Source organism: Bos grunniens, chromosome 28 (genome assembly GCF_055505025.1).
Source record: "Bos grunniens cultivar Pamir isolate PY7600 chromosome 28, Bosgru_T2T1.0, whole genome shotgun sequence".
Taxonomy (NCBI): Eukaryota; Metazoa; Chordata; class Mammalia; order Artiodactyla; family Bovidae; genus Bos; species Bos grunniens.
This window is the reverse complement of record NC_141192.1, coordinates 21,663,412-21,679,530: the sequence shown is the minus strand read 5'-3', so window position 1 is coordinate 21,679,530 and position 16,119 is coordinate 21,663,412. Positions and strand designations below refer to the sequence as shown.

Genomic DNA, 16,119 nt, shown 5'->3' with positions numbered 1-16,119 from the left:
ATATGGCTAGGGGTAGAATCAGTAGTCCTTTTTTCTTTCTTTGAAGAACCCCCATACTGCTTTCCACAGTGACTGTACCAATTTACATTCCCATCAACAGTGTACAAAGCTTCCCTTTGGGATCTCCACATACTTGCCAACATGTTATCTGTGGTGTTTTTGATGGTAGCCATTCTGACAAGTGTGAGGTGATAACTCATTGTGGTATTCATCTGCATTTCTCTGATGATTAGTGATGTAGAGAATCTTTATTCTACATCAGACAGGCCTGATGGCATCTAGATGTTTTCTTTGGAAAAATGTCTATTCAGGTCTTCTGCCCATTTTTAAATCAAGTTGTCTGCTTTTTGATATTGAAATGTATGAGCTATTTATATATTTTGAGTATTAATTCTTTATGGGCCATATCATTTGCAAATATTTTCTCCCATTCCGTAGGTTAATTCCATTTTGTCAAAGATTTCCTTTATTCACCAGGTGGATTTTTTTTTCATGTTTATTTATTTGGTTGTTCGAGGTCTTGGCTGTGGCATGTGGGATCTAGTTCCCTGACTAGGAACTGAGCCCAAGCCCCTGCCTTAGGAGCACAGTCTCAGCCACTGGACCACCAGGGAGGTCACTATGGTTTTACTTTTGACTCTGGGCAAGGTATTTAACCTCCTGAAGTTCTATTTCCCTCACCTATAAAACTGAGCTAACTGTACTCTGAAGGATGGATTTAATGCTTTTGGATAATGTATAAAGGATTCAGCACAGTGCCTGGCACATAATGGTGGTTACCATTATTATTTTCAAATGTCCACATCCTGCTGCTGCTGCTGCTGCTGCTAAGTCACTTCAGTCATGTCCGATTCTGTGCGACCCCGTAAAGGGCAGCCCACCAGGCTCCCCCGTCCCTGGGATTCTCCAGGCAAGAACACTGGAGTGGGTTGCCATTTCCTTCTCCAATGCATGAAAGTGAGAAGTGAAAATGAAGTCGCTCAGCCGTGTCCGACTCTTTGCGACCCCATAGACTGCAGCCTACCAGGCACCTCCGTCCATGGGATTTTCCAGGCAAGAGTACAGGAGTGGGGTGCAATCACCTTCTGCGGTCCACATCCCAGTACCTAATATATTCTAAATAATATTTCTCATTAGGAAGTTTCTCCAACTACGAGGTGGGTATCTTTCTTCTCCCCTTTACACTGTCATATTAACTTCTAAGTATTTCCTTCCCCCCTTACTCCTAGTAGTAGAGGCTTACTCAGCTCCCCAGCTGAGTGCAGAAATAATCTTAGGTTCAGGCAGAAGTAACAGCAACCTTTCAGAATTTTACCTAATTATTCTTTAAAAAAATAAGTGTAGGTCCAGGAAGTTCATTCTTGCTAGTCTAGTTATGTCATCTATAGCTGAGCAATACCCTGATCAAAAATCAGGAGTATACACGTGCTGATTCATAAATGCTTGGGATCAACTATGAGAAGCCATCACAAACTTCTTCAAAGAACTTATAGATAAAGAACCAAAATTTCCTCCAATAGTTTTCAGAAGCTCTCCTTCTGAAATTAAAACCTGGTAGGGAGTTCCCTGGTGGTCCAGTGGCTGATATACTCTGGGCTCCCAATGCAGTGGGCCTGAGTTCAATTTCTAGGCAGGGAACTAGATCCTCCATGCCACAACTAAGACCTGGAACAACCAAATTCTGCTGAGGGGCTCTTTTAGCCTTACTTTATTCTTTTTCTCACTTTGATTTCCCTTTCACAAAAGCAAGATCATTATCTCAAAAAGCACATTTCTCAGGGGCTCTTGCCTACATGCCAGCACACACACAATTAATAGTTAAAACTATTTCGGCTTTCAACTATTTCACAACTTCTATGTGACATCTTGTGACTTCAAAACCTTTGTTTCCAATAAAATCTGGAAATCATAAAGTCAGACATAATTAACTAATAGGTTTTTGTCAGTTAAATGAAGCAAATGAACCTATTAGTAAAACTCAAATAAGCAGTCTATCAAATGGCACCTTAAAATATAAACGTTTTATCCATATATAAAAATTCAAGTTTACAAAACATATGAAATAGAGCAGGCAACCATTTAGATTACTTCAAATTTACAAAGGTGTTATATTGCTAGGTACTTTAAAACAGTCTTCCAAAAGCACAAAATTAAGTATCGTTAGTGGATTATTAATTTCTTAAAAGGCTGGAACCAAGGAGAATGTTAAACTAGTATGAACTGAAGAGTAAACAAAAAATTTAAATTAAAACATTTCATGCCATTAGTTCTATTCTTTCTCCTCACAGTACTGAATTTACTAATTAAATATTGTTACCAAGTTCAAAACACAATTCACCTCACCAAACCTTTTCTCTCTCCTCCTAAAATAAAAGTTAACATTCCTCCTCTTCCAGGATTCCCTATTTCTATTCATGATTCAACCAAGGATCACACCTGGCTCTTCCCTTTACCCTGACCATTCATTTCCTTCTGGTTACCAAAGCCCATCCATTCTTTGTCTCCCTAATGTCATGCTCCCTTCTTGTTTTTAAAGAGCTACTCTCATAGTCCAATTAGTTTCTCTACCTCCAAATTATCTCCCTTCTATAAAAACCAGATATGACCTATTGCAAACTACAGACATCAAAAGATATCTACCAAATTAAATTCAGGCTCCCTAACTTCATTAACTCTATAATCTGACCTCAATTTTACTTTTCTAACCTTCTAGCTCACTATTCGCAGACATTTCAGTTAACTGAAATAGTATTCTCTCAGTAGGCCTCATATCTGCCTATTTCCATTTGAGGTGCTTTACCTATACAGCATTCTTCTTCATTCTTTCCTCCTTGAAATACTATATATTCTTCCAGTTCATATGCTATCTTCCCTTTAGAAACTCATCTACAATCCACTCCATCCCAAAGGGTTATACTATTCATCTCAACACAGCACTCTGTTTATACATTTATAATACAGCATATTTTATATGCATTTCTATGTGCTTAAAATAATTCTTCCCTTCTAGATCTTTAAATGATAATATCACATTACACTTAGAAGCTTATCAAATAATATACATTTTTAAAGTTCCATTTATAAATATTTTCTAATGAATTTATCAACTTTGTAAAGTGAGACAAAACTGTGTTAAATTTTTTAAAATAAATTTAGTTATTGTTCCTTTCAGATATGCTAAAATTAAAGATGTTCTTTCTCCTTAAGAAATAAACAGGGAGGAAATAAAGACTAAACTGATGTACATGTTTGTGGTGGCATTACTTACAACAAAAATCTGGAAACAAGTTCCAGAAAATAAAAGAACACAAATTTTGGTATATTTAAATAATGAAATGTTAAATAATCATTAACAACATCCCCACCATAATACCATTTTAAAATGGTATTTTAAAACCATAGAGAATACTTACTAAATTGTTATTCAATTATTAATGAAAAATAGTTGAGAAACAAGAACATATTCCCAGTCCGTAATCAGAAATATATTAATATATGAATACAGAAAAACTGTTAAATGACGGCAGTATTTATCTGTGCATGACGGCATTATGGTTGATTTTTATTTTCCCTATATTTTCTAATTTCACTACCAAGAATATGTAATAAAACCATCAAAAACTAAAAATGTGTTATTTCAAAACAGTGACACCCAGCAAAAGAATAAAATGAGACTAAACTTAGATATTAATAAAGAAATAAGGTATTTTACAGAAAAGGCAATGGCACCCCACTCCAGTACTCTTGCCTGGAAAATCCCATGGACTGAGGAGCCTGGTAGGCTGCAATCCATGGGATTTCGAAGAGTCAGACACGACTGAGCTACTTCACTTTCACTTTTCTGAACTGGAGAAGGAAATGGCAACCCACTCTAGTGTTCTTGCCTGGAGAATCCCAGGGACGCGGGAGCCTGGTGGGCTGCCGTCTATGGGGTCGCACAGAGTCGGACACGACTGAAGAGACTTAGCAGCAGCAGCAAGGTATTTTAAAGTAATGTGAAAAACACATTACTAAAGGATTACAGAATGTTTTCTTCATGGGCTAGAAAAGCTGAAATAAAACTCTGCAGTACTAGAACTGAAGAAAAATGAGTAATTCATGTAAACAAAATACTATGGATTAAAGAATGCCATCAAAATTCAAGAAATTTCCCTTTTAACCAAATTAACTTCAATAATACAATTATACTCAGCACAGGTTTTTCTTGCATGTAAAGTAACCATAACGATTCATCAAGATATAAAAATAATTACTGCCTTTTAAATTCCATCAGCCTGGAAAAAACATCCATAGAAACTGAAAGGAGAAAACCATGGGCTCTTTAATATGGTTTATTTATTAATGATTTCCACTTTTCTACTTACTAACATAATCCTAGTCCAAAGAAACCCTATAACAATGGCTGAATACATTTCCTCCATTGTTTTAACATGTATCTCACATATCTGATACACCTTTTGCCTAGGAAAATTTAATATCTTTGAAGTGAGACTTTATTTCTTCAAAACAATTTTAAAAATACATGAAAAAAAAAATACATGAGATTTGTGAAAAATGACCTTTTACAACAGTGCTACACTCATATGACATATTGGGGACATAGAACCCAAAGAACACAGTCGGCCCTCCTTTTCCATGAGTTCCTTATCTCAGCATTCAACCAACATGTGGATGGAAAACACAGCTAACCCTTAAACAACATGTGTTTGAACTGCACAGATCCACTTACTTATACATGAGTTTACTTCAATAAATACTTGTATTTTCATTTTACAGATCTTTAAGTGTAGGGAAAAGTTTATGTTCAATTAGAGATCATAATATGTGGAATCATAAAACTAGGGTTTGAGTTCTGATTCTATCCAAATTGTTTCTGCTTCTTGCCCTTGAGTGAGTCTCTTCAATTTCTGTTTTTAAGGTAGAGATAACAGTATGAGGCTTTTCAACTGCATGGAAGATCAGTATACCTAACACTCATGTTGTTCAAGGGTCAACTACATTTAAGGGGGAAAAAATCCCAGAAATTTCCAAAAAGCAAAACTTGAATTTGCCATGCCAAAAGTTATTTACGTATCATTTACATTGTATTTATAACTATTTACATTGTACTAGGTACTATAAACCAGAAATAATTTTAAATACATGCAAAGGTTATATGCAAACACTATGCCATTTTATATAAGGGACTTGAGCATCCATGGATTTTGGTATCAGCGAGGGTGCTGGAACCAATCCTCCATGGATACTGAGACACAGACTGTACTTATTCAAAGACAATGGAAACTAGACCACCTAGGCTGCCATCTGTAACAAGAATCCTTAGTAACTGCTCAAACTGTGTAACTGAAATATTCCATCCTCCTGTTCTTTCAAGGAAAATATGTGGCTCCATTTCCAATCAGATAAAAACACTAACATATCAAACACAAAGACAAAATCATTGGTTCCAAATCATTTTAAAAAGCTTCTATTTGTTAGACTGCTCAATTAGGCATCTACTACTATTATTGCTTTTCTACTGGTTAATGGGTTTATAAAGCATTCTCCAAACCAATGCATCCTACAGAGAGATACCATGGCAGACTTGATACAATATAATTAACCCAAAGTTCCAATGTTAACCACCAAATATGTTGTGCCAGGCAGTTACTATGGACCTTGGATAGTAGCACAGCATAGCATTAGCACAAAGCGATACAGAATATGATATATAACAGAACGAAGAGAAAGAACTGGGTGTCACCATAGTTAAGTTTTTGTTCCTTGGTTTAAATATTCTTCATAACACACACGGTTATAATGAAGTACCAAAGTGGTATCACAAGGCAAGCATCTCGGTAAAATAATGATTCATTTCAATAAGCCATCAGCAGAATGGCAGAAAAAAAAATCTGTGCATTAGAATTTGATCTTCCTCAAATAGAATATACTATTGTAAGTAATTTTAAACATAAGCACAATTAAGTGAATAAGGTAGGAGACTGGGAGACTTAAATTTTCAGATTCAATTTATAGCTTTTCACCAGTCACCTGCTGTTTTGACAAGTTACTTACCAACTTGTGCTGCCATTTCTCCGTAAATTTATCCCCTAAGATGAGGATAATTCTTGCAAACTGTGTCACAAGCATTTTGAAAGGAACCATGAGTTATTGTGTAATGCTCTTGAAATTCCTCAGATGTAGGGTCCTACACAAAGTAAAGTATTATTATACATCTCTCTAACAGTAGTCAACTGTTTGCATTATGATTTTTTTCCCTACCCTCGACACTGTGACTCTTGGACACTAACCTTTCTCATAGTAAAGTGTCCAAAGCAAGCCTCCATTCCTGACCCAAATAATCATTTTTTCAAGTCTTCATATCATCCACATCTTTCTCTTCCTTAGAAGGTACTGTGAAAATTGGGAGTTATAAAACAGCTTCTTTGGTATTATATGCTTTGATTCATTAAGCAATATATGGGATAATTTGCAATTTTTAATCTACTCTAATGTGAATAATTGTATTTCCCATATTTATACATTTATTTTCCTATACTGTTTTTCAAATTTCAACTATTTTTACGGAAGTCATTTATAAATTTATGTTTTATGAACAGAGAAAACAAGTCAGGAAATGAAGAAGCAAGAGAGGCAAGCAAATTACTGCTATATGACCAAAGTGTTTTCATTGCAATGATCAACAGACATTACCATTTAGGGACACAAAAAAACAGAATCAATGCTCATAATCTTTTTATCTTCTGTAGAAGAGTTGAGCACAAGCTATAATAAATTTTCTCATACTGTTCAAAATTTTATCTACTGCTGGCTTTGCAATGAAGTCAGTCTTTGGTTCAAGAATAAAATATACATATTTGAATTTTTAGTTTGTGTTGATAGGAGTATTATATCTGAAACAGAATTCTCACCCTTCTTACAGGGTTCCTAAAATGACTTCACTTGGAATTTATGCACAGGGAAGGGACCAGTGAGGGATAATAAAACATGATGTCTTCACTGTATAACCTTTAGTTATAAAATAGTAACTTTTGAGAGATTTTTTTAAAGCCCTCAGAATTACATTTAAATAATGATGGAAACTAGCTTCCTCCTAGATGAATAAATATTTCTCTACATTCTAACATGGCAGGGGCAAAACTTTGTGGGATAAAGATAAAAACTACAGAATTTAGAGTGGTCTAATATTTGCTAGTGATTAAACTCTTAACTTCAGTTTCCTCATCTGAAAAAAGGAGGACCATAACACCTGTCAGCTGATATGCAAGACTGCTGTGAGGGTTAAAAGAGATACATAATCCATTTGAAAGAACTTTGTACACCATAAAAAGTTATTAGAACAGTCATTTTAACATGGTTTTTCCTGTGGTCATGTATGGATGTGAGAGTTGGACTGTGAAGAAGGCTGAGCACCGAAGAATTGATGCTTTTGAACTGTGGTGTTGGAGAAGACTCTTGAGAGTCCCTTGGACTGCAAGGAGATCCAACCAGTCCATTCTGAAGGAGATCAGCCCTGGGATTTCTTTGGAAGGAATGATGCTGAAGCTGAAACTCCAGTACTTTGGCCACCTCATGCGAAGAGTTGACTCACTGGAAAAGACTCTGATGCTTGGAGGGATATTGGGGGCAGGAGGAGAAGGGGACGCCAGAGGATGAGATGGCTGGATGGCATCACTGACTCGATGGACATGAGTCTGGGTGAACTCCGGGAGTTGGTGATGGACAGGGAGGCCTGGCGTGCTGCGATTCATGGGGTCGCAAAGAGTCGGACACGACTGAGTGATCTGATCTGATCACATTATTTGCAAATTATGGATATAAAAGTTTAGCACTATGTCTAACAGAAAACAAAAATAGATGTGTAAAACATTTATTTAGGACCACGAACACGAAATCTTATCTATGGCTAGATAGTGAGTAAATAATCTTAATAAGAAAAGTACACCTTCTAAATGTTATCTTAAAATTTCAGAAGCAAATTTAGAAGTACAAAAATAAAACAATTTTACTTAGGTGGACTGACCTATCACTTTGAATATTAACTATACTATCTACCTGTTAGCTATGAATAAAGGAGGAAATTGAGAGGTTCTAAATTTTAGAAGGTTTAAAAAAATTCCTATTAGGGAAAAATATATACAAGAAAGTGAAATAGATACACACTTCTCTGCAAATAGTTCAGAAAGTAGTAGTAGTGATAGCAAGGAATATGCATATAAAAGAGAACGAAGATGAACATGTACTTAATCTGCATTCTTAGTATAATAAAGGAAATCAGTGAACTCTCTCCCCAAGTGGTTACTAGAATGTCCAGAATGGAAACTTCTCCCAACAGGCCATAGGACAAATCTATTTACTACACTATAAGGGTATAGAGTCCTCCAGGAGGTTATCATGCCTCTCAAGAATAGCTTATCTATGAATAAGGCCACCTCTTCCACTTTTACTCCTTAATATTTAGTATGTTTATAAAGTGAATTTCTGTAAGAAAACAATTCTTAGCTCTGTTTGCTTTCTTCATGACTCAAGTTTAAGGCTCTGATGAAGTGAATGATGTTTATTATATGGTCCTAAAATTCAACCAGACTCATTCTCTTCCCAGGAGACTTTAAAACAAATTAAATAAGAAAACCTCCAAATCTTCTAATTCATTTCTCAAACTCACAAATGTTTTAAAAATGGTTAGGGAAGAAGCACATTTAAATCATTAAGGAATTATTCCAACGGGAAATAATTTTAGTTAAAAGCATTATTACATTTTCTACCCAATCCCCTTAAATCAAAACTGATTTAAGATTAAGTCCCTATTGGAGCAACTACCTCCATTTGACATTTTACTTTTCCTACCTATGTAACTCAGTACACTTCAATACATCATTTAATTTGACCTTCTAGTAATAAAAGTTTTTCTCAGGATAAAGACTCTCTCCTATAAAGCTAGCTATTTCAGCTCCAGATTTACTTTCTGGCAATTTATGTGATCAATCATCAAATTAAACTTAAGACTTCATTTTTCCCAGAAATCTTCAATTCCATCCAATGACATTTCTCATCATTTAAACTTCCTAGTCTCAAAATACATGCCACATCATGAAGAATTTCAATTCTCTCTAGTTATTTCATTTACGTATGCCTTAATGCCCAACCAAGGCTCTAAATTTTTCAAAGATAAAGTTTATGTATGCCTTTCATTTTTCTATCCCATAGACTGTGACGTACTCTGAACAATAAGGCAATCCTAAAGAGGTATCAAAACAGGTAAACCCACCCTCCCAACTTTATATTCCCAAATAATGGCTCCAGGATGAAGCAACAGTGATATAAAGGTCACAATGCAATCATCACAATGTCAACATGGCCACAAAGAAGCCTCTTCTGGCGAACCTCACCTATAGGGTTAAAAGCTGTTCCAGGTACTAAGTCATTATACTATTAGCACACGGTGTCTACCACCCTTGTCTTGGACATAGAATAGATGTTCAATAACATTTAAAGAATTTAAATCTTAGTAAATTTTAGTAACCATATTGGCAATTTCTATGTGCTAGCTTTGTACTTTCTACTTGCCCTGTAGCCTCTCAGGAATTACTAAAGCAAAACAGAGATATGTTCAGTTACAGTTGTGGGGCATGTTAAGTATAAGAATAGTAACAGCCCCATTACCATGAAAATCTCAACCTGAGACAGTATTCCAAGCTAAGTAAAAAAGGTAAAGGACCCATCTGCCTCTGAAGCAGTGATTACAAATAGGTATCAACAAATTACCACTCATGTTTAACAACATGACAATCTCAATGTCTAAGATTATGAAAATCTGATGATTCCATAGAATATTCTTCATGAGGCAGAGTAGGAGAAAACTACCATTTACCTTGTTTTGCAATAATTAAACCTCTTGTATTAAGCATCACTACCATTCATCCACAAAAAAAATTTAAATTACAAATTAAAGCAGAAGAAAAGAGATTAAAACTATCAACCAAAAAAAGATGAAAACTACACAGTAATTTACAAGTTAGAAGAATGAGGTTGGGCATGGTGGTGAAATGATTATGAAAAATGAGTAACATGCTTTAACACCTTTAATATCTTATACCTTCATTAACCTCTTAAAAGACTAACAAGAAAAAAACCACTTAAATATTGATGTGGTAAAGAAAAATAACTGCCATAGAAAACACTTAGATGCCATTATTGTTAAAGTTAAAATAAATTGTGAATCAGTACAGCTGTAATCTTATCTGAATTTACCATCATAAGAATTAACTTTTAGTTAACACAATTGAAAAAAAAATTCACATATTTCTAAGTGTGGTAATATTTTACTTTAAAATACGTATAACAAGGAAAACAGAACATGAAATGTGACCAAATTCCTCAAAATTCTCAGTATCCTACAAATTATTTTAAATTTGGTTTGTATGGCTACTACATTATCAGGACATCTCATAGACACAAAACTTTCAGTAGCTAGTGTTACTACTTGAAAGTAGGAAACTAGGGAAATAAAAAACATGTCAAACTAAATAAAATCGTATATTTAAAATACAACAGAGAGAACAACAGAATAATTAGGATTATGTTTTAGTCAAGTAAAAAGGTTTCATCTTAAATTTCCCCCCTTTCTGATATACAGAAAGCACACAGTAAAATATACATTTAAAATCTGCTCAGTGTGGCTGAACAGTACTTATAAAAAAGGACCTATATACTGTATATACTTTATCAATATACTCAGTATCAAAGAAGATCTATATACTGCAAGGTAGTTTTCTCTATTGTTTTACATCACCAAAATTAATTTCTGAAACCACAGCCTCATACATTATAAGAGCAGCAGTTAAAAAAAAAAACAAAATAAGTTCTTAGAAGCATGCAAACTGTAAAGGATATATTTAAGGCCTAGTTTGCTTTTAAAGCTTAAAAAACATATGAGTTTAGCAAAATTGTTTGACATTTCAAACAATATAACTATTAGAAGAGCAAACAAAAAATTTTTCAACTTACCTGGTTTCTTTCTGGATTTTTCATGACCTAGCTGCCCTAGATCATTACATCCACACGTGTACACTGTTCCATCATCCAGAACAAATACAGTATGTCTGAGTCCACATCCTACATCTCGAACCTTTTTATTTATAAAAAAGTCACTTTTTCTGGGCTCTAGTACAATTTCTTCATCAATTCCACCCAAACCTAGCTGTCCAAAAGAAGCATTTCCCCAGCACAACATGTTCGTGATTCTTCTGGTCTTCCAGCTTCAATAAAAAACTCCCTTCTGAAACACTGGCAAGTTGGAGGTGTCCCTATGTCTGAGAAGACAGAAAAGAGTTAGTATGACTTCAAAGAAAACAATGTATAATTGTTCTTTCAAGCGCTAGGCTACAATAATCAATTTGTATTAAACATGAAAGCTGTAATATGCTACGTAAGTATCATTCAGTTTCCAAAACCAATCAGTGGTATATTCTTAAAATTATTACATAGAAACGTTCAGGAAAAATACATCACTTCCCATAACTACAAAACTTTATTATTAATTAGCTTTGACTTGTTATCTTCTGACAGACTAACTGAAATATTAAGTATCTTGACGAAGTTAATCTTTTTTTTCTTTGGATAATTTCAGTGGGAGTAAGATATAAGACATCTGTCCACTGCCCCCAAAAATCAGATATATATTCAGTGAAAAACGTAAGACTACAGAAACATAAACGCTGGCAATCTCCCTCAAGTCACAGAATACGTGAATAATTAGACCTTCTAATAATACCTACCTCCACATTAACAGAAAACTAAAGTTCTTATCTGTACTAGAAAAAAAATAATGGAAACTTTGAGTTTCCCACAATTTAAAGACTCTTCCAACTATTCATAGTAAGAGGTCCCAGGGAAAATTATAGTTCTCTAGTTAAACTCTGATCTTAAGAAAACCGCTTCCAAAGATCATACCTTACAAATCAAAATATTAACACTCTGACCTCACAATTAAATTTAAAAACTAAACCAGTGTACCTAATTATAATACAAAAGTATGCAGTTTAAAGATCAAGACTCTCCCCCAAAATTCAACATTTTCTATTACGAGTGGTAACCATGACTGAAAAATACTTCCCAAGGCAATCTATGTCTATCTATACCCCGGAGACAATTATTTGAAGATGGAGGGGGGAGAACTGCAAATAACATTCGCACTGTCGATTTTTCAAGAACAGAAATGGGGATTGGGACACTGATAGTCTGATGGCGAAATCTGTAGAACTTTCCAGTACACTGAATATTTCTTCGCTTACATAGACACGGTAACAAAGAGCTCACTTCATCTAAACCTACACAGATTTTTAGACACATCGCGTACTAAATAACACAATTACAGGAAGCCCGTCTTATTCCCGTTGTAGTCACCCACATTCCTTATACAGAACCTAAGAAGTTTCCAAACCCAACTTTCCTACGTTCAGGCTAGCACTAGTGCTGAAGCTGTCTCATTCCATCCATGACCCACCCATTAGGAAAAGTTTCATTTCATTCTTTTGGGGCATCTGAACCCGATAGTTCCCGTGAGTTATGCATTGTCTGATCGGCTTTTGCTCTGTTTTTTCGAGGACAGGAAAACACCCTTAATTTCAATGCACGAGGTTTATCCATCCTTTTCTTTAAAAAGTCAGAGGGGTTATGAGAAAGACGTCCTCTCGCCAGCAACAGGTAGGGGAAAGAGAAGCACTTTATTCCCATCATTCCCTGAACATGCACTCAGAACAGCTCAGGGGAACCGCGGGAGAGAAATCATCTGCACACACCCAACCTCACGGGCAGACCAGTCAACTACGGCAGCCGCCCGCTCGCAGCAGCCGCAGAGGCCAGCGGACGAGGTTCCGCACCTCGGCGGCCCTAGTCCCAAGGAAGCCCTTCCCCAGGGAGGTGCGACATTCCAGCCCCCGGGCCAAGGGGCCCGGCACTGCCCGCGTCCCCCACCCCCCCACCCCGAGGAAACGCTGAGAAAGCACCCAGCGCCAGGCTGGCCTGTATCCGCCCAGCCCGGCCTGCCCCCTCCCTAACGCCGTCACACGCCCCCGAACCCGCCCGGGCAACGACTCACCGGACCCCTCAAGGCAGGGGAAGCCCAGGGCGGCTGGGGGCGGCGCCTCCCCCGAGAGCGAGGCAGCGCGGCAGCTGAGGCTGGTCTCCGGCTCCTGGACCCTCCTCCTTCAGCCAGTGGCGGCGAACACCAGCGCTCCTCCGACGTCGGTGAAGGTGCTCCTCTGCTCCTCTCTTCGGCTCCTGTGAAACTTTACCAGGCTCCTCAGAGAAAAGCAGCCGCCACTGCTGTCCAGTCCAGAGCCAGCCGTCAGCTACCCGGATGGAGCGGGAGGGGAAGGACGGGAGGAGAGAGAAGCGGAGAGAATTAGGGGTGGGGAGAACAGGGGGAGAGACTGGGGAGGAGAAGGGAGAGGGGGAGGTGGTAACGCGGGGGAGGGGGAGGGGCTGGCCGGAAGTGAATCGCAGAGCACGCGCGCGAGCCCGCCCACTTCCCGGCCCGCGCGCCTGCGCCGGAATCCTCCCAGGGCACACCGACCCGGGCGCCTGCGTAGTGTGCTGTTTTGCGTTTCCTTTAGAGGAAAATGCCAAATGCACAAGTTGGGGTTTGCAAGACGAGCGGAGGCGTTTGATGTGTCTTGTAACAGCGTTTCAGCGTGCACAAGGACCTTTTAGTGAAGAAATTTCTTCGTTTTTTGGCTAGCTTGTCTTTTTCCCTATTGGTTCCAGTCTATTATTTTATTCCACCTTTATCCAAGGAGAATTTGAAGTCGCAGAAAAAACATCGCAAACATGTAAATAAAGGCTGGTGAAGTCTTTTATTTTATCCCTTAGCCTCACATGGAGCTAATCTGAGCGTACCAGATGTATTCACAGCAATGATGGAGCCTGTTGGCATTAAATATCAACACACGTTCATGCTCCTGATAAAATGTTGGCTGCCATCACTTTCTGCACTCCTTCTTGAAGATAAACATTATGTAGGGCCTCTTTCATTCAGAGAAAATTAAGCAATGTGTGTGGCTGGAGTTCCAGCTTCACATAAACAAACTGCATTTCCTAGACCAGTCAAGGGGGGAAACTTAAAACAAGGCACTCTTGAAACTTTATGTCACACTTTTCTAGTACCTTGACTTAAGAATGTTGAGAACCTAGAAAAAATTCCACAGTAAGCCATTATTTCTTTATCGTATTGAAAAATATATCACAGATTGGACAGTATCTGTGTATGTGTATTATTAGTATGTGTATGGAAAAGGCAATGGCACCCCTCTCCAGTGCTCTTGCCTGAAGGGTCCCATGGACGGAGGAGCCTGCCTGGTAGGCTGCAGTTCATGGGGTCCCTAAGAGTCGGGCACGACAGAGCGACTTAACTTTCACTTTTCACTTTCATGCATTGGAGAAGGAAATGGCAGCCCACTCCAGTGTTCTTGCCTGGAGAATCCCAGGGACAGGGGAGCCTGGTGGGCTGCCGTCTATGGGGTCGCACAGAGTCAGACATGACTGAAACGACTTAGCATAGCATGTGTATTATTAATTCCTTAGGGCTGCCATAACACAATACCGCAAACTGGATTTCTGCTTGCTTAAAACAACAAATGTATTGTCTCACAGTTGTGGAAGCCAGAAGTCTGAAATCAAAGTGGCAGCAGGGCTGGCTGTCTCCTGGGACCTCAGAGAATTTTCTCCATACTTATCTCCTAGATTGTGATGGTTGCTGACAGTTCTTGGCATTTTTTGGCTTCTAGAGGTAACACTAATTTCTGCCTCCATCTCCACATGATTTTCTTCTCTGTGCCTCTGTGTCCTTCCCTCTTATAAGGAAATCAGTCATTGGATTAACTCCCACCTTGATCGATTGTGACCTCTTTTTTAACTGCATTGCATCTGCAATGACCCTATTTCCAAATAAGGTCACATCCTCAGGTACTGGAAGTGAGGACTTCAATTGTCTCTGGGCAACCCAATTCAACCCACAACCTTAGTTCTGTATATTACAGAAATAAGAGTAAAAATTATAAGGTACTTAAACAAAGAAAGCATAATTTCAATGTTGGGAGTGGTAATGATGCTCATGAAACATACTTAATTCTTATTCTGATAGCTTCATTGCCCTTGTAGGGCTTTTGTTGTCTTTTAACCTTCAGGACTTTATGTCTCTGAATGTATCATTAAAGGGGAAGTTGTGGGATTTGAGTCTTCAAGGTATGTAACAGATGCTGCAACAAATAGACACTAAATATGAGTCCTAATGTGGTAAGAGTTTTTTTACCTTTTAAACATTCCACTGAGTATTCCTAATGAGTGAAAACTAATTTCCAGGAGCTCCAGGAGATGAGGGCACCAGGAGCTTCTTAAAAGTTTTGTCTGGTCACAGACTTAGAAAAGGAACATATGGAGGGGGGAGGGATAGTTAGGGAGTTTGGGATGATCATGTACACACTGCTGTATTTAAAATGGATAACCAACAAGGACCTATTGTATACCACATGGAACTCTGTTCAACATTATGTGGCAGCTTGGATGGAAGTGGGATTTGGGGGAGAATGGATACATGTATGGAATACATGTGTATGTATGGCCAAGTTCTCCCCTGTTCACCTGAAACTACCACAAAAGTGTTAATTGGCTATACCTACCCCCAATACCAAATAAGAAGTACAAAGTGGTGGGGGGGGGGGTGATTTTTGTCTGGGGAGGTGCCACATACCACTTCACATCTGCACACATAATGTTAGGAAAAAATACACACCAAGATGCAAGGGGACTAGGAAACAACCTCTGCTGAGTTTCAGGTACTACTTTATACCAGAGAAGAGAGCACGAATTGGTGGACAGCTATCTCTGCTATGTGGATGCATCTCTACAATATTTTACAATATAGATCTTGCTTGTAGAAAGTGGAATAGACTTGTAGATGTCCCTTTTAACCTTATAAATCTATGAAACTGTGAGGTAAGATATCAGAAAAAAGGCTGTGATTACCTTTAAAGTGAAATAAGCATAGGGTCAGAAGGTTAGTAGGATAATATAAATTTGTTGTATAAAAGCAGCATGAGTAACTGATCATGAGTAAGTATG

General features: G+C 37.8%; 1 protein-coding gene across 14 annotated transcripts in view; it reads right to left on the bottom strand.

Moving 5' to 3' along the window:
* The window catches only part of HERC4 (HECT and RLD domain containing E3 ubiquitin protein ligase 4), a 127,422-nt gene extending 114,064 nt beyond the window's left edge, over positions 1-13,358 (bottom strand). For 11 of the 14 annotated variants that reach the window (XR_015157114.1, XR_015157115.1, XR_015157116.1 and 8 more), the window contains exons 1-2: positions 13,100-13,358; positions 11,008-11,312 (exon numbers count right to left, since the gene is read on the bottom strand). Coding sequence is in view for 5 of the 14 variants with exons in the window: in XM_086382772.1 (XP_086238898.1) it covers positions 11,008-11,233 (226 nt within the window). In the remaining 9 variants the exon portion in view is untranslated. Of the gene's footprint in view, positions 1-6,054; positions 6,188-11,007; positions 11,313-13,099 lie in introns of those variants that run through there. The other 3 variants (XM_086382766.1, XM_086382767.1, XM_086382769.1) reach the window with 2 other exon arrangements.
* Positions 13,359-16,119: the final 2,761 nt, after the last annotated feature.